The sequence below is a fragment of the Gracilinanus agilis genome, chromosome 3, assembly GCF_016433145.1.
Source record: "Gracilinanus agilis isolate LMUSP501 chromosome 3, AgileGrace, whole genome shotgun sequence".
Lineage (NCBI taxonomy): Eukaryota > Metazoa > Chordata > Mammalia > Didelphimorphia > Didelphidae > Gracilinanus > Gracilinanus agilis.
In genome coordinates, this window is record NC_058132.1 from 45,235,720 (window position 1) to 45,254,168 (window position 18,449).

The 18,449-nt window shown below is 35.9% G+C and overlaps 1 protein-coding gene across 1 annotated transcript in view; it reads left to right on the forward strand.

The window, feature by feature from the left end:
* Positions 1-18,449, forward strand: part of KIF1B (kinesin family member 1B) — a 184,349-nt gene that overhangs the window by 53,519 nt on the left and 112,381 nt on the right. Inside the window, exons 3-12 of the mRNA XM_044667723.1 lie at positions 1,525-1,601; positions 3,701-3,880; positions 7,311-7,376; positions 10,174-10,352; positions 10,968-11,079; positions 11,637-11,714; positions 12,603-12,668; positions 13,608-13,625; positions 17,269-17,344; positions 17,841-17,919. Coding sequence (XP_044523658.1) covers positions 1,525-1,601; positions 3,701-3,880; positions 7,311-7,376; positions 10,174-10,352; positions 10,968-11,079; positions 11,637-11,714; positions 12,603-12,668; positions 13,608-13,625; positions 17,269-17,344; positions 17,841-17,919 — 931 coding nt within the window. The remainder of the gene's footprint in view (positions 1-1,524; positions 1,602-3,700; positions 3,881-7,310; positions 7,377-10,173; positions 10,353-10,967; positions 11,080-11,636; positions 11,715-12,602; positions 12,669-13,607; positions 13,626-17,268; positions 17,345-17,840; positions 17,920-18,449) is intronic.

The window sequence follows — 18,449 nt, forward strand, 5'->3', positions numbered from 1 at the left end:
GTAAAACCAAGTGGAACTTTGCATTGATTATGGGAGGGGGGAAAAAAGAGGGGTGGGGAAAAACATGAATCTTGCAACCATGGAAAAATGGCTAATTAATTTAATCATCTAAAAATTAATTAATTAGAAATAGACTTTGGGAAAAAACAAAATAAGTAAAAAAATAAAAAGAAGGGCTTTTCTGTACATAGCATCCAGATCTTAAATGCAGCCAGTCAATGCTCAGTATATTTAAAGGCTTTATAGCCACAGACAGCTTCCAAATATAATGTAGCCTAAATTCCTGAGAGGTGACAAGATGGGCCTTCCAATGCAGTTTTCTTTGAGAAATCTTAAATTCCATGAGATGTTTAAAATGCTATTTGTAATGTTAAACAATTTTGTTGTCTTTTCCATTTGACCAGAAGCATATTTCATTGCTTAGATTATCTTTTATATGATCTGTTTTGTTGCTATCTCGATCAAGTGTCACATGACTGTAATGGGAGCTACAGTAATCTTCCATTCTGTATATATGTCAGTATTTGAGGTTGGAATGTTAGATTCTGGCAATACCATTCACAGTGGAATCAAGCAAGAGGAGTACAGTAGCAACTGTTGCTATTTGTGTCCCAAGCAGCTGCTTGTGGTTGACTTTTTTTTTGCTTTCCATCTCTCTGATAGCCTTGGATCATGGCCCTGCCTTAGAGACACCTCATCTGGTTGAGGGGGGCTTCCATAACTCCATGGAGTAAAGGGTTGTTCTCCATGTTTAATAATGGGGATCTGAAGCTATTTATGAAAAAGGAAAAAAGGAGATAGGTCTCAGCATTATCATGCTGTCTCTAAAGAATAATATCAATTTATACTAGGAATTACTTTGGATGGCATAACCCTTTGATTCAAAAGAAGACTTTTCCTCTCTGTCGATAGCATGTATAGATAGCTGGTTATCTACAGTGAACTGTATTTCTATAGTTCTTTGTGGGAAGAGTATGTTTCAAGCCTTCATCAGTTATTAGCAGCAGTGGGCATCAGGCAAATATCAAGGGCAGCTCCCAATAGTGAATACCTTTCTGAAGTAAATGAAAAGACTTGTGATAATTGTTTTTAGTTTTTGTTAAGTGGTAGCCTCAGTTTTGTTTTTATAATTTTAATGTATTAATTTCTGACCTGCCTTAAAAGATTCAAGCCTGAGAAAGTTTAGTTTCATCCTTGAAACAGTAACATGGCCCATTTCCAAGTCTCTGTTACTGGCTTATATTAGGAAGTCAGCTGCCGTAATATATATTTTTAGTTTTTTTTTAATGTCCCATACATTAACAACTTCATTAAAAATATGCTTATTTTTCCTGACCTAGATTCCCTGTGAAAATTCAGTGGTATGGGTATAAGCTCTAATTTTACTTTCTCTGTAATACTGTATTGCAGGATGGTGATTTTTTTTGGACTGATTCGGAGTACACGTTTAACCAAAAAGTTTCAACAACTGAATGACTTAAGACTTTAAAAAAAAACAAAATGTGTTTTCCCCTCTTTTTTTAGGTATTGTCAACCCAAAGAACCCAAAGGAAGCGCCAAAGTCCTTCAGCTTTGACTACTCCTACTGGTCTCACACTTCGGTGAGTGTCCTCTTGCCTCAGAGTACTGGCAAAAGCCTTTGAATTCCTTTGTTGTTCAGTCTCCTTAAGTTCACCCTTTGGTTTCTTTTTCTTCTCTCCCCCCCCCCCCATCTCATACTGCCTTCATGTTTTGGTGATAACTCTAGTTTAAAGTGGAATATAATGGAAACTTTTCATGTTTTTTATTTGTTAGCTGAAATGTCAAGGACTTTGTTAATAGTTTCATTTGGATCATCAGATCATTTAAAGATATGGAATACAATAAAATATATTGTATACTAAAGTGATACCAGCCTTAAGTTAACTTGTAGAAGTCTATAAGGTATTTTAGGATCTCTTACTTGCAATATCTCAAAACCAACATTCGTATACTTTTAAGGTACAAAGAACAAGATACTTTTACTATAGGTGTATGAACATGCTAATTAGCAGAATATTAAACAACAGTTTGTTTTATTTGTAAATGAAATTTTGAGGGAAAATAAGGAAATGAGGAATATCAATGGTTAACTATAAAATTATCTTGTTTTGAATTCCAGAACCCAATTGAACATGAATTTAGATTTAATTAGTGAAACCTCAGATCCTTTAAAGTTTTAAAAGATTTGGAATAGGGCTCAGACTTCCTAATATAAAATCAGAAAAAAATTATACTATTAGTACATTCTGCTCCAGCTGTATTGGATGTGAAACCTTATTGACTTCCAGGAATTGTTCCTTAGCAATTTGAGCTTTTCATTGCTAAATTTTCATGTATTTAAGAGTTGTTTTGTTTTTGTTGTTGGCAATGATGGTAGTGAATAACAAGTTTCATTTTCTAGGTTTGGTTGACAAAACTTAATTTGCCTGAGAGAGTTATTTGTCACTGACAGTTACTTAACTAGAGATATTCATGCCAAACAGTTTGTATTTTTATTGTAAAGTTCGAAGAAGTGTCTGAGTATAGCATTAATTTTTAATTTTTTTCCCTTTTTCTCTTTCTAAGTCTTTATGGACCTTTCATGCTTTGAAGTAGTGACAGAGTTCAGAGCTATAGAAAAAGGAAATGAATTCTGTTGGACAATTTCATAAAAATAGTCATGTGTTAAACTAAATTTTCAAAAAGCAGTAGATTCATTAAAAAACTTCGTGCTAGAAGGAAACAGTTTATTTAATCTAAAACCTGTATTTCATTAGGAAATTTGGATATAACTTGTTTCATGAGATTTATCACTAGACATATTTGTACTTCTTTAGTTGGGTTCCTAATCTAATTCTTTTTTTCCTTGTTGAGATTTAATAAAAATAAAAGAAAAATGTAGCAGCTACTATCTTGAAGTTCTTGGAGTACTCTTTGGGTTCCCATGGCTAATACTATAGTTCATGGGCCCTCAGTGAATGAGCTGCATCCAAGTAAACCTAATCACAGCAAAGGCATTTGCTAAAACAGCATCTAGAGAATAATAGCTACAAAACAGCCCCTCAGAAGCCTGGGATGGAGGGAGCAAACACTCCCCCTATTCTGTGGGCATAATTAGTACAGTTGCGGAGTACTGGGGGAGTGAGGCTCAAACATAGAGAGGACATATGATCCATATGCATCATTCCTCTGGTAAGAGCAGGATCTGAATTTTCTGTCTCTTCTCTTGGAGACCTCTTTGTAGATTGACTCTTGATTGCCAGGGCCAGCTCTCCCTTGAAACCATAATTGATTCTCTTTTCTGTTGCTGGGCATAGAATTCTTGAAGCTGCTTCCAGCTCAGCTTCTTCTCCTTGTTACTGCCTTTCTGGAGAATGTTTGTTTCCACTTCCCCAACTATGCCTCAAACTCTACAACTGGCTATACTCTTGAGCTGTCAGATTGTCTTTTAAGGGCCAGAGTGTGAACAATTATTTCCTGACCAACAATATTAGTGCTTCTAGTTTTTTCAAGGAGAAATTAGTCCACATTGTAAGGAGATAACCAAACAGACTTTGCTTACTTTACTTTCCATGAATGCTTCATTTGTGGCAGTGGGATTGTGAAAGAATCATTTAGTCAGAGACCAATTACTTGCCCTACACACTAATAAAAGAATGAAGATAAAACATTTTTTATTTTATCTTTTTAATCTTTATAGCCTGAAGATCCCTGTTTTGCATCTCAGAATCGTGTATACAATGACATTGGAAAGGAAATGCTCTTACATGCCTTTGAAGGCTACAACGTTTGTATTTTTGCCTATGGACAGACAGGTGCTGGAAAATCCTATACAATGATGGGCAAACAGGAAGAAAGTCAGGCAGGCATCATCCCACAGGTAAACTCAAATTCCATGGGAAACTTGGTTTAGTTTGATAACCCTATTTTTTCCCCTAAGATTGCTACTGTATAATGCTAGCCTTTCTTAGTTACGTATTACCAGCCTTGTAAAGTGAAGTTTTTCATTGTGATAAGTCAGATAAATGATCTTTCTCCCTATTGCTCTCTTGCCAACTTAAATCATGAAAATTAAAGACATGTCTCCTCCCAACACTTATTAGGTTCTTTTGTTCCTTTATATGATTGGTGTTTTGAATTTAGACCTGAAGGTAAGCAGGAGAGTATGGAGATGGAGAAAATTTGATTAGCTTGAAAGAACACCATCCAAAACTGGTGGAAAATATTTTCAAGAAGATTTCTGGCCATAAGAGGCACGACTTTGGAGAATAGCAGTCGGATTTATGGTTTATTAGTTATCGCAAGATGAGGGAGTAGGGGAGAATTCAACTAGTATCTCCCATCATAATTATCATAGACAAAGACCTTTTTTATTCCATAGGTATTTGATAACCACTTGTATTTGATAGTTTTTTTTTCCTGCTCTTGACTGTTCTGTATACATGTAGTCATTTTTATTTTTTGTAGTGCTTTTGACAAATTCAATAAGTATTCATTGACTGTAATAAATATGTAAAGCACTCTAACAAATACCCAGCTCCTCTACTTAAAGAGCTTATACCTTAAGAGATTAGGCATATCCACAAATAACTCTAATACAAAGTGTAATTCATGAGAGAGCTTTAGATGTATTATGAAAGCCCAGGGGAAGGGAAAAGTCACATATGTTGCTTTTTTCATAGAATCTCTTTTGAAATTTCACCACTATGCTGTAGTCACACCATTTTATAGATGAAGAAATTGAGAAACAATGATTGTCAAAAATTCCCCAGCCAGACATCTGTTAGAGTTAGAGATGGAATCAAGATCTCTTGCTCTTTGGTCTTAGTGGTCTTTTTGCTTTACCAGGTACTTACCAATAGTAGCAATGGACTAATAGTTAGGAAGCAGTTGATATGTTAACAGGAGTTGAGAGATAGAGGTCTCATTCTGTGTAGGGTGGATCTGACTGAATGCATTTTATTACCTTTTATGAGGAAGAACAGCAGCTTCCTTGAAAATGCAGCATGGGGGCAGCTGGGTGGCTTAGGGTATTGAGAGCCAGGCCTAGAGATGGGAGGTCCTGGGTTCAAATCTGGCCTCGGACACTTCCTAGCTGTGTGACCCTGGGCAAATCACTTATTCCCCCATTGCCTAACCCATATTGCTCTTCTGCCTTAGAACTAATACACATTTCTGATTCTAAGATGGAAGGGAAGGGTAAAAAAAAAAGAAAATACATCATGGTAGATTTATAAAGACCTTTAATTGGCATTATTAGTGCCATCACATTGTGTGTTTGACATTTTCCAGAAATGTCTAAAAGGAGAGAATTATATTACTAAAATTATTAATATTTTGTGACACAGAATGGATTGCATTGTGATAGAAGCTTTTTGGAAAATTTCAAGTGATTTTTAGTAAAATTATTTCCCTAGTATTAAAAAAAAGTATATTTCAAAACCCAGATCATACTTGGTTATCTTTAATTTATAATGAAGAAAAGTAATAACACAGTGCCATCTTTATACTTTGAAGAAAGTTTAGGAAAAGCAGAAAGGAATAGTTTCCAATTTCCTTCTTTTATGCTTAGTCTTCAGGCACAATAGGAAAATTTCTTAAGGTGAGGTCCTTCATGAAGACAATGCTTCTTTTCTCTGTTGATGGTTTTTGACCCTTATGACATTATAAAACCAATGGAAAAAAACTATCTGGAAGCACCAACCATAGAAATCATTTGGGAAATCAGTTTGTCCTTGCCAAATAAGGTAGAATTGGAGACCCCTGAAATATAAGACTGTTGATTAACCTAATACTGTGTAACTGCCAGGTATCTGGAAGTTTTTGTTAATGTTTATTTCAGAAACTGTTCTTTTTCCTTGGCCTTAAGTTATCAGGATTGAGAGCAGTGGTTAGGGTTACAGTTGCCGCATAGCTTCAGAGAGCATGTCTTTGCTGCTTTTTTTGAAAACGTGTAGGATTTCATTCTTAATGATTAGGTATGCTAGATGATTTTTAAGACATTTCTTTACTTTAAGACTGGAGGTTTTTTGAGTTCTTTTTGACTTCAGAGTGCAAAAGAGACAAATAAATAGCTGCTTTCCCCAGTGTAATATTTATCTATGATTTCCCATTTTAATGTAGACAAAAAATATTTCTTTTTGGGAAGATTGTTAGGAGCTCAGCTCCCTCAGACTTGTAGAACAGATGATTCCTCTCAGTGCATAAAAGTTCTTAAATAATATTAGTTCTCATTTGTCTTGATTTTTCCTTGTGAATTCATATTAGTATAATTAGCAAAATAAGTTCTGAAAAATTTCCATTTTCTCTATTTTTCTTTGTTTCAAAGGAGGGTTTATTGGAGGGAGTTGGTATATCACGAAATGGCTATGATGTTTAAAAGGGATATCAATTTTTACAAAGTCTCAGTTTATATAATTAGCATTATTATTTATATCCAAAAGTAGCCCCATTAATAATTTCTGATAATGGCAGGTAAAATTTTACCTTATAACTAAGGAAAACCTTTTTGCAGTTGCTTGAGGAGCATTTTTTGGTGTTACTGTTGTTTATTATATATAATAAGAAAATTATTCATTATATATTATAGCAAGTTGTGCCAAAAAGTAATCCCATTTTAAATTTCATTATGTGGATACTTTTTTGTCCTTTAAATTATTTATTATTGCAGTCTATTGTGATCTTATTTTATCTTTGTTTCTGATAGTTGGCATATATTGCTTTCATATGAAATAACCTTTTCTTCTTTGTTTAAAACCTGTCATATTATAGGACACCCATTAAACCTTACTTAGACTTATTAGTGGCCACTAGCATGTTTAATATGCATAATGGTTTCATTCTAGAAGCATGGCAAATGGGAGACCACTCGAATTTAAGAATTATTTTAACAATAAAAAAAGATATTGATTTATAGCAATTTTTGATCTCTTCTAAAATTTTTATTTTTTTTTCTTACAACTCCACCAATATTTATTGTCAGTCACCTAATGTGACTGATCATTATAGAATATATTGAGCGGAATCCTTTCTTTATTCTACTTTCCAACAAGCTCTTTCTGCAATTTAAAACTTATTTTAAATAGGTACAGCTTATGAGAGAAACAGATGACTATATGAGAGAAATGAAGAGACCTTGTGCTCCAGGATTTCCTTCTTGCTTTTCTTTAGTGTTGTTCAAAGAAAGAATGTTATCACTATCATTCATCTTTTGGGGAGAAAAAAGAAGCAGCCAGCTTATGATAGTCTTTTCATTGTTGGTTAATAATGTATGTCTAACTCATGGCTCTTATCTTTTTCTGCTTCTGTAGTTATGTGAGGAGCTCTTTGAGAAAATCAATGATAACAGTAATGAGGAGATGTCTTACTCTGTGGAGGTGAGTAGAACTAGACTGAAAACAGAGGTTTCAGTGGTATCTACATGTCTGAGCATTTAAAATAAAATTCATTTTCTGCCTTTATGACCTCTTCTAATGACCCTAGGTGTTTTAATCAGAATACTTTTATGATCACTAAGAATTTGTCTAATTTATGTATTATTATTTATTAGAGGTAATGCTATATAATGAAAATCTAGTAGACAGTAGATAGGCCAGGGGTCTAGCCCTAACTCAATTATATTTAATTTTTCACTCTTTATGAAATGCTCTGAGTTACATACTCATTATTTCATATCTTAATGAAGTCACTAAAGTTAGTATAGTAGGATTAGCCTGACACCCTGAGAAATGATACCATATTTTTTTCAAATGAATGTTGTCCTTGCTTATTTTAGTGTGGTGGGTCTGAAAGCCTTGCCCAAGCTATTATTGACCTGTTTCTAACTCCCTTGGGCATTTTCCTTTTCCCTATTTTTTTAAACCCTTAACTTTTGTCTTAGAATCAATTCTGTGTATTGGTTCCAAGGCAGAAGAGTGGTAAGGGATAGGCAATGGGGGTCAAGTGACTTGCCCAGGGTCACACAGCTGGGAAGTGTCTGAGGCCAGATTTGAACCTAGGACTTCCCATCTCTAGGCCTGACTCTCAATCCACTGAGCCACCCAGCTCTGTCCTCCTTTTACCTATTTGAGTACCAATGCTAACATTTGTACTTGTTAAAGAATGCATTTTTTTTCAATAGAGTAGCTAGAAAGAAGGATATGGTTTTCTACAAATATTTTGAGTCAGAAGTCATATTCTAAATATTCTAGTTCTAGTCCTAATGCTAAAATGATTCATTTTGGGGGGCAGCTGGGTAACTCAGTGGATTGAGAGGCCTAGAGACAGGAGGTCCTAGGTTCAAATCTGGCCTCAGAAACGTCCTAGTTGTATGACCCTGGGCAAGTCACTTAACTCCCATTGCCTAGCCCTTACCACTCTTCTGCCTTGGAACCAATACACAGTATTGATTCCAAGATGGAAGGTAAGGATTTGAAAAATAAAATAAAATAAAATAAAATAAAATAAAATGATTCATTTTGAGAGGAGGGCAGGACAAGGCAAATTGAATTCTTCATCATCAGTCCTCAGAAATCATAATTAAATTCTAACCACCTTCTAACTAAAATTGATGGACTACATATGCAAAGTAAGACATATATTTTGGAATATTTTCAATGTGGGATTTTGTTTTGCTTATATTATATTATATATATTGTTGCTAGGCCTTTGTTGGTTTTTTTCCCCCAGTAGGTAGAGTGAAATGGGGAGGAAGGAGTAGGACAGAAAATGTGGATTAATTTTTAAATATTAGTTTAAAAAAGAAAAATAATAATATGATAGATCATTTGTGCTTAGAAGTTGAAAGAAAAGTTTTCTTTTATTTTGAACTACAGTGACTATAATTTGTGCTTCTGAATAAACTATAGGATTGAAACAATGCTTTACCATGTATGATATTTAATTCTAGTTAAAGGTTAAAAAACTGAAATAATAGAGAATTGACCTATAAAGAGACTAGGCACAGGTACAGGTAAACTTTAAAAAGTCAGATTGTTGGTTCATTCTTACTAGAGAATAATGATAATTAACATAATGATATAAAAATAACTTCATTACCCTAAGCAAGTCACTTAACCTCTCCCAACCTCAATTTCCTTATCTATAAAGTGGGATTAATAGTAACACCTACCTTGTTGTAAGGATCAACTGAAATTACATGTAAAGTATATTGCAAACTTTAAAGTGCTTCATAAGTACTAGATACCATTATAATAGCTGATATTTATTTGATGCTTTAAACTTTGCATACAGTGTCTCTTTTGATTCTCACAACCACCTTTTTAGATTGAGCTGTAAACTAAATCTCCAGAGGTTAAGCAAATTGTCCAAGATTACACAGCTAAAAATGTGTAAGAGAGAAATCTAACCCATATATTCCTGTCTCCAAATCCAGTGCTACTCTTGATACCACAATGACTCTCTCAGAGATATTTATTAGGATCTTTAAACTGCTGACATGTGGAAAAAGTAGACAGTTTTGCAAGAGAAAGTCTTTTTCTCAGCACCTATGGCAAGCCAAGGCCAAGGGCCAAATGAACTTATTTGGCATGGGGTGACTTTTAGCCCCTGAAGTAAACTGATACAGAAAGGAAAATCTATAGTATTATTTTTAGTTTGAGACCAAAAAGCACATCTTCCAAGGCCATCAGTTTAGGACATTTTCATTAAAACTAACCTTGGTCAGATGGAGGAAATGATAAGGAAGAAAGAGAAATGGAGTTAGACATGAGGGTTCCTTCTCTGACCTCCTGCCAGCCAACATGTTTACAAATAACTTGTAAGTTGGTATTTAGAAATGCCTTTTGTGGCTGAGAGTAAGCAGTAGTGATCCTCCCATATGTGTATTTTAATGGTGGCATTGGATGGCATGAAGGCTAGTTCCTGTTCTTCTGCCTCCCCTTTCTAACTAGCCTTCATGCAGTCCACTGCCAACGTTAACATACAGCTTATCTCTGCAGAGAGTCTTTCCACTTTTTTGGAGGGCACACCAGAAAGAAAGGTGTAACAGAACCTTTCAAACTGAGCTTTTCAAAGGGTCCTAGCACAATATTCTTTTAAATTTGGAAAAATATTTTCTTTTTTTTTTAATTAAATTTTATTTTTAGGTTACATTCTCTTTCTCCCACTTGCCCCTGCCCTAACAATCTCTTTCTTTCAAATGCTCTTAAATTGATTTCACTTATTTATTTATAGGTGAGTTACATGGAAATTTACTGTGAAAGGGTACGAGATTTGCTGAATCCCAAAAACAAGGGTAATTTGAGAGTCCGAGAGCATCCTCTTCTTGGACCCTATGTGGAAGACTTATCTAAGCTGGCAGTTACTTCTTATACAGATATTGCAGACCTCATGGATGCTGGGAACAAAGCCAGGTAAGGACAAAAAAGTGAATCCCTTAGCTCCCTGCTGAGGGACCAAAAATGTATTCTTGACTCTGAAATTTACTTTGTTGTGAAATCTTATGAACTCTTAGATCTGTTAGAGAAATTCAGTGTTTTGTGTTAGCCTACTTTGCTTTACTTGAGATAATATTTGCAAAAGCACTTAGCACAGTGCCTGACATGCTGTAGAAATGCTTATTCTCTTCTTTTCCCTTTCCTGTCCACATTAAAACAACCCACTTAGATAACATTTCAGTTCTTTGTGTGGCCTGCTTGGACACATTTTGTGTCTGATGGTCTACAGTACGTTCTTAGTCATTATCTTGTCATACAGTATTTGGGAGAATTCATTCTTGAATAAATGAAGACTTTACAATACATGAAAATTATTTATGTCAGTGATTTCTAAGTAGTAGCTAAAATAGATAAAGAGGTTAAGCTAAGTCTTTGGCAGTGGAAGATGGCTCTTTGGGTTCAGAGAAGAAGTAGCTATCTACACTGCATTAAATGGTTTTAAGTTGTTGCTTAGACTGAACTCTGCTGTCTGTTCTTACTTCCTAAGAATTCCATGCAGTGCTAAGTCTACATATTCATATTTTCACTTAGGACGGTGGCAGCTACCAACATGAATGAGACCAGTAGCCGTTCCCATGCTGTATTCACCATTGTTTTTACTCAGAAGAAACATGATTCTGAAACTAATCTCTCAACAGAGAAGGTAGGAAGAACAGTAATGAGTGGGTTTTGAGTTGTAGGACAGGAACTGTAGAAAATGACTCACCTTTTGCTGTAAATGACCAGTTGAAGGCAAAAAGGTTTCTGTGTATACAAGGCTAGCTGAGAATAGTTCGTGTGTGTGTCAACCTTACTTAGACTTTTCAAGTTATTCTGAACTTTGGTTATTTGTTCTGAGGAGAAATGAGAAGATGGAGAGTCAAGGAACAAGAAGTCTCAAAGATTCCCGGATGACAGACAGTAGAGCAAATCCTTCTGAGCGAAATTTATTAGTCTTTCTGCTTGACGTTGGTTACTTGATTATTACCTTATTAATTGTTCTGTAGAACAAATGTGTTTCATTTGAAATGTGAAAATGCCACTGTGAAGTTTATATATAAGAGAACTTTGTTTTGTTACTAGAAAACAAATGGCTGTACATTCTCTTTCAGCTTTACAGATTGAAAGATCTCCCCTTTAAAGTATTTCTTCCTTTATCCTTTCAATGGATCTCTTATGGATCATTTATGTTGTCAGTGATGATCTTGGTTTCCTTAACAGGTCAGCAAGATCAGTTTAGTGGATCTGGCTGGAAGTGAAAGAGCTGACTCAACTGGTGCCAAAGGGACTCGATTAAAGGTAACTGAGTCTCCTTTAACAAGCATTGATTATCCTCATTAATGTGAAGAGGCAGGGCCATAATGATAGGGTTAGATAGTAAGTATGTCATCAGAATTCAGAGACAAACGAACAGGAATGTGTTAGGATAGTTGGGATAGTATTTCATGAAGAAAGTAGGATTTGGCCTGGACTTTGGAGGATATAAAGAATTTAGATAGATGAAGAGAAGTGAGAGGCCATTCTTAGGCCACAATAAGAGCAAATCTATGGAAGTGAAGATTAGGAAGGAAAGAGATAGGTACTTGATTTTTCCCCATTTTGCAGGTGAGAAAACTGAGACACCCAGGTTAAGTGGCTTGCCTAGGCTCACAAAGCTGGTTTAGTGTCTGAGTCCAATTTGAACTCAGGTCTTCCTGATTCTGGGCCTCAGGCTCTAGCCATTGTACCACCTCTAAACTGAACATAGCTTTTTTTTTTTAACATAGATTGATTTTGCACTTGTAAAAAAATAGTAGCTTTTGGTAGAATCAACAGTGCCATGTTAAAAGAAGGATTTTTAGGGGTGCAGCTAAGGTGGCACATTGGATAGAGCACCAGGCATAGAGTCAGGAGGACCTGGGTTCAACTCTGGCCTCAGACCCTTCCTAGGTGTGTGACTCTGGGCAAGTCACTTAATCCCAATTGCTTAGCCCTTGCTCTTCTGCCTTAGAATGATTACTAAGACAGAAAGTAAGGATTTTTAAAAATATACATTTTCACTGTATGATAATCCAGATTACTTTTCAACATTTTCACTGTATGATAATCCAGATTACTTTTCAACTTCCTTATTTATATGAGAATGACGCTGGAATATTTGAAGTTCCTGATCATAACATCTTCTGGTTTGATATTAATTTTTTCTAGGAAGGAGCAAATATCAATAAATCTCTTACAACTCTTGGCAAAGTCATTTCAGCCTTGGCAGAAGTGGTAAGTTTTCCTGTAGTGTGTTAAAAAGGAAGAATTTGTCTAATCTGCTAACATACCTATTAGTAACATCATAGTATTAATTATTTAACAATGTGTGATGTACTGTTCTGTAAGTAACAATGCAACCTGACAGTCTCTTCCAGCTTTTTACATTATGTGCTTCACGAACATTACCCAGATATCAGTGTGATACTAAGATTTAGAAAAAATGTAAAGAAAAGGATTTTGAAGTGTGAAAGAAATATAGACAGGAGAAACTAGGACAGAACTTCCACGACTAGCGTGACTTCAATTTTCCTTTCACACCTAATATAGAGAAACATAGATCGTGTGGTAGAAGAGTCCTTAAGAAGCAATCTGGGTCAATGGGCTAATTTTCCATTTGAGGAAGAAACTGAATGCCTGGAGATAATTCACTAATCCAGAGTCACTTAGGTAGTGAGCTGTAGAAGTGTGACTGGGCCCTGGTCCTTTGATTAGAACAAGGACTCTTTCCTTTGTACCACAGCAAAGACATCATGTCTGCTCTGTGCTGTCTTCTCTAGTCATCTGGTGAGTTGGGAGCTGGTTCTTCGAAAGGCACTTTGGGAATCTTGGCAATTTTGAGGGCCATATATAAAGTGGAAAGTTTTAAAAATCCTTTAGTTCTCCCTTCCCCATCCAGTGCCATGACAATGGGACAAGCAGACCTACAGTAATTTTCTTATCTGTGTATGTAGCACTTAGAATGAAAAAATTAAGAAAGCATTAAATTTTGCATGCCTGGGATCTTTTTGACTATTTCTTTTGAGGCTCCTAAAGAAAATTTTACTCAGTTGTCTACAGAAAGACAGTATTCAGTGTAAATTCTCTCCAGGTTTTACAATTAAATTTCACATTATTTTATAGTAAGAAGCTTACTCTGTTCTTTTTCTCTTCTTTGAATGCTCTCAACTTTAGGATAACTGCACCAGCAAGGTATGGTGGGGCTTGGCAGGGATGAACAGAAGAGTTGTTACATCAACTGCTGTGATTCCAGATGGTCAGCAAGGGTGTAGGAAGGGATGAATTAGGAATGGAACTTTCAAAAATATTTTGGTTAATTGTTCTCTAATGCTCATGCTTAGGTTCACCATTAGGAGTGGCCAAAAATAATGCGACTAAACACTAAAATCTCACTTACTATATCGTACTTTATATAATTCTTTGGGCCAGAGTTGGAGTGGGAAATTAAGTGTAAAGAAAGAGAAGTATGCAAGGAAGTTTTTGCTTTCTAGTTGCATGGCCAAAATTTTGATATTTTAAGCTATAACTGTGGATGATAGGTGGACTTTCAGCCTATTCTTTTTTCCTACAAATACTGCAAATTAAAAAAAAAGTATTCCTTAATGGTTTTTCAATGGTTATAGAAAGTTTCATGATATGGACATTTATATAGAAATAATACTTTTACACCTTGAATTATCTAGGTTTATTTGTACTGTCCCTACTTCTAAAAACAATGTAGACACTAAACGATAACTCTAGCCCAACTATCAATAACATGGAATTAGGTCTTAATCAATGACACATGTAAAATCCAGTGGAATTGTGCACCGGCTAAGGGGAATTAGGGGGGTTTGGGGGAGAGGAAAAGAATGTGAAACATGTAACTATGGGAAAGTATTCAAAATTTAAACTTAAATTTAAAAAATAGAGGCTAGATTGTGCAAAGTCACCAAAATAGGAAATGAGGCATCATCAGAATAGGAGATATAGGCCAGTTTGGCTTTACTTTACCGTATATGATAAAGAGTTATGCATAATAGCCCTAGAAGGGGAGGTGAGAGCCAGGTTGTAAAGGATTTTAAATGCAAAACAGAATTTTGTTATTAAATTAGAGCCAATGAGGAAGAAAATGGAGTCTGGTTAGCCAATGAACTAATCCATTGCCTCTGCAATAATTAAATGATAATTTTTATATTCAATTGTGAAATAAGTGTCTATTAAAAAAAAAAGGGCAGCTGGGTAGCTCAGTGGAGTGAGAGTCAGGCCTAGAGACAGGAGGTCCTAGGTTCAAACCCGGCCTCAGCCACTTCCTAGCTGTGTGACCCTGGACAAGTCACTTGACCCCCATTGCCCACCCTTACCAATCTTCCACCTATGAGACAATACACCGAAGTACAAGGGTTTAAAAAAAAATAAAAATAAAAATAAAAACAAATTCCATAAAAGCTATACAGCCATCTTTGTGCAGACTTGAAAAATCTCACTGAAACACAGAAAATCCTATTTATTGCCATTTTTAATGCTCTTTATGTGAACATTTTTTCAAATTTATAACCCCTTTTCAAATAAGAGTGGTTCACATTGTTATTGTCAGTCAACATACATTCATAAATGACCTGCTATATCATCAGTCATGATGTTAGACACTGAGACTATAGACACACAGTGAGACATTCCCAGCTTTCCAGGGACTTATATCCTTGAGAAAGGATGCAACATGTTCACAGATAAATAAATAAGAATAGATACAAAATAAATGTACAATAAAAGAACTGGATTCAGGCCAAAAAAATATATATATACAATGACTTGGGGATAAAGTAATAACAACTGAATGGAATGAGGAGTGGACTTTTTTTTTTTAAACCCTTACCTTCTGTCTTAGAATCAATACGAAGTATCAGTTCCAAGGCAGAAGAGTGCTAAGGGCCAGGCAAATTGGAGATAAGTGACTTGCCCAGGATCACCCAGCTAGGAAGTCTGAGGTCAAATTTGAACCCAGGACCCCCCATCTCTAGGCCTGGCTCTCAATCTACTGAGCCATCTCCCTGCCCCAGGAATGGACACTTAAAAGAGGGGACCCTTAAAGAAGACTTCATGGTACTTGGAGGCAGAACATCACAGGTTTAAGGGACAAAGAGTGCAAAGACATGGGGGCCGAAGCTGGATATCACATAGAGAGGATATTGGGCAGCCTGTTGGGCTGGAACATTGTGTTTAAAAAGAAGCGATGTGGCCGAAGCCTGAAGAGGACAGAATCAGGCTGGGAAGCACATTAAATACCAAGTGGTGTTTGTGTCTTTTATTCTAAAGGCTGTCATGAGCCACTAAAGCTTTTTGAGCAATCAGTTGACAAGTCAGGCCTGTGCTTTAGAAGTAACAGTTTGGCAGCTCTGGTGGGGTGGATGGAAAGAGCCTGGATGCAGCGGAACCAGTTAAGAAGCTGTTTGGAGTCGTGCAGGTGATTGGTGATGAGGACATGAAGTGGATGGTTATGCTGTTGGGAAAGAACAAGGAACAGAGCAGCATCAACCTGGTTAGTGAGTGAGGAGGAGGAGAGGGGCCAGAACAGAACAGAGGCCTTCTGCAAAAGGGACAGGTCAGGGGGATGATTCTGCCGGGTAGCAGGAGGATGAGAAACGCAACAGAGTAGGATCCTAGGGGAGTGCGAGGGGCAGGGGCTGGGATGTCAGATGCTGCAGAGGGGCCAAGCAATAGGAGGACTGAGGAACAAAGGCCTGGGGATTTAGCAATAAAAAGATCATGAGTGTCCATTAGCTGGCAACAATAGAAGCCAAGGTATGGGGGACTGAGAGAGGAGTGGTAATTGGGGAAGTGGTAGCAATGAGTATGTTCAGCTTTTTCTTGGAGTTTCACTATAAAAGAGGAGAGAGAGAGAGAGAGAGAGAGAGAGAGAGAGAGAGAGAGAGAGAGATAATAGCTTGAAAGGATAGTAGACTTAAAGGTTTGTCGTGTTGTTTTTTTAAGATGGGGGGAAAATCTTGGACATATTTGAAGGCATCAGGGAAAGAGCCAGTGGATAAGGAGAGAATGAAAATAAAGAGAAGGGGGAGTGAGAATAATTGAAGAGGGCAAACTGCCAGAGAAAAGGGGTGGGAAGAAGATCAAAGGCATGATCAGGGAATGGCATTGGTGAGGAAAAAGCTACCCAGGTCCCTAAGACTTGAGATGTGAGCATGCATGTCATATATGTACATTGCATATGTTTTCTATGTATGCATATGCATTTACATATGTGTGTATGCATATTTTACTTTAACTGATGCACTTTTGCGCTCTTTTAAGTAATTTAACAGCTGGAATAACTTTTGGACTAAACTAAAAAGAATTTTTTCCTTTTTTATTGTTACTTTTGGACTTTACACATTCTCCTGATTTTTGAGTCTTTCACTTTCCTATTGGGAAAAACTTTCAGGTTATTCATTAAATGAAAATTAAGTTATGAAATCTAGTTCAGATTATTATTCATGCAGTTTCTTCATGGATTGGAGAGTTCTCTAGTTGTTGAGAGGATGGCACTTTTCCCTTTAGAAATGGACTTTTTAAACCTTTATTTGATGATTGACTTATTAACAAATACCTTTTGAGAGCCTCATTTCTGCAAGGCATTGCCCTCTTTCTATTTTGTGAAAAAAACTTTTCAGAATGTATTATTTTTTCCTTGTCAGTGCTAACTTTCCATTTGGTATATTCTAGCCACTATGGTAGGCTAATTAGTCATGGGGAAAAGATAAGCATTTAGCTTGCTGAACATTTCCAAATTGGTTGCCTTTTTTTATAAACCTTTTACTTCTGAATGACTTTGTAAGTATGATTCTTTTCTTTTTAATAGAGTAAAAAGAAGAAAAAAACAGATTTTATCCCATATAGAGATTCTGTTCTGACTTGGCTTCTTCGAGAGAATCTAGGTAAGGCTCATGTGACCCGTGTGTTAGGATTATGAATATTAGTCACTTCTCTTTGTAACAAGGAATAATTTTGAAAATCTGACTTGAATGCTTTCTATCATTTTCACTTTCACTTTTATTATATTTGTTGGATTTGCACATTATTACTTTTCCCTCCCTTTTCGTTTATGTATGTTTGACAATCATTTTTTAAATTTTGAGTTCTAAATTGCTCTCTTTTGCCCTTCCCTCAACTACTTAGAAAGCAAGCAATATGATGCCTATTTATACATGTGAAGTTATGCAAATATATTTTTATATCAGTTGTTTTGAAAAAAAAAACAGGAAAAATAAGAAAGTGAAAAACAGTGTGCTTCAACCTACACTTTTAGCACATTGTTACTCCTTTTAACCATCATGGCTGAATTGACATGAACATGACAGTGACATTTTGAATTAAATACTTTACCTTCCTGGTGTAGGATGATGTTAGGTAATTTATGGTTCATCTTTCCAGGTGGGAATTCTCGGACTGCTATGGTTGCTGCCCTTAGCCCAGCAGATATCAACTATGATGAAACTCTGAGCACATTAAGGTATACTAATCTGAGTTAATTAAGCTAGATAATATAAGTCTTTCATAAATCACTTTGAAGCACTAAAGATTTTTATCTTGTTGGTCAAGCTGTATTTTACTTTACATATGACATGGCACACCTCTCATGGAGGAAAAGTCAATAGAACACTTCTATACTCCCTGATGTTGTTGTTGTTGTTGTTGTTGTTGTTATAGAGTCTCACTGTATTTGACTTTTTTCTTCAGTGTCAATGGCTTGGTATTTAACCATCATTTCATAGTAAATATTTTGATGTTAATTATGTAAATTTGTCAGATATTGGTAAATGATTATCTTTTCTTGCACATTAAAACAACTCTGAGGTACCTGTCAGATTGGCCAATATGTCAGGAAAGGAAAATTCCAAATGTTGGAGGGAATGTGACAAGATTGGGACACTCATGCATTGCTGATAGGGTTGTGAACCATTCTGTATGGCAATTTGGAATGCATATCCTTTGATCCAGTAATACCACTACTAGGTCTGTATCCTAAAGAGATTTAAAAAA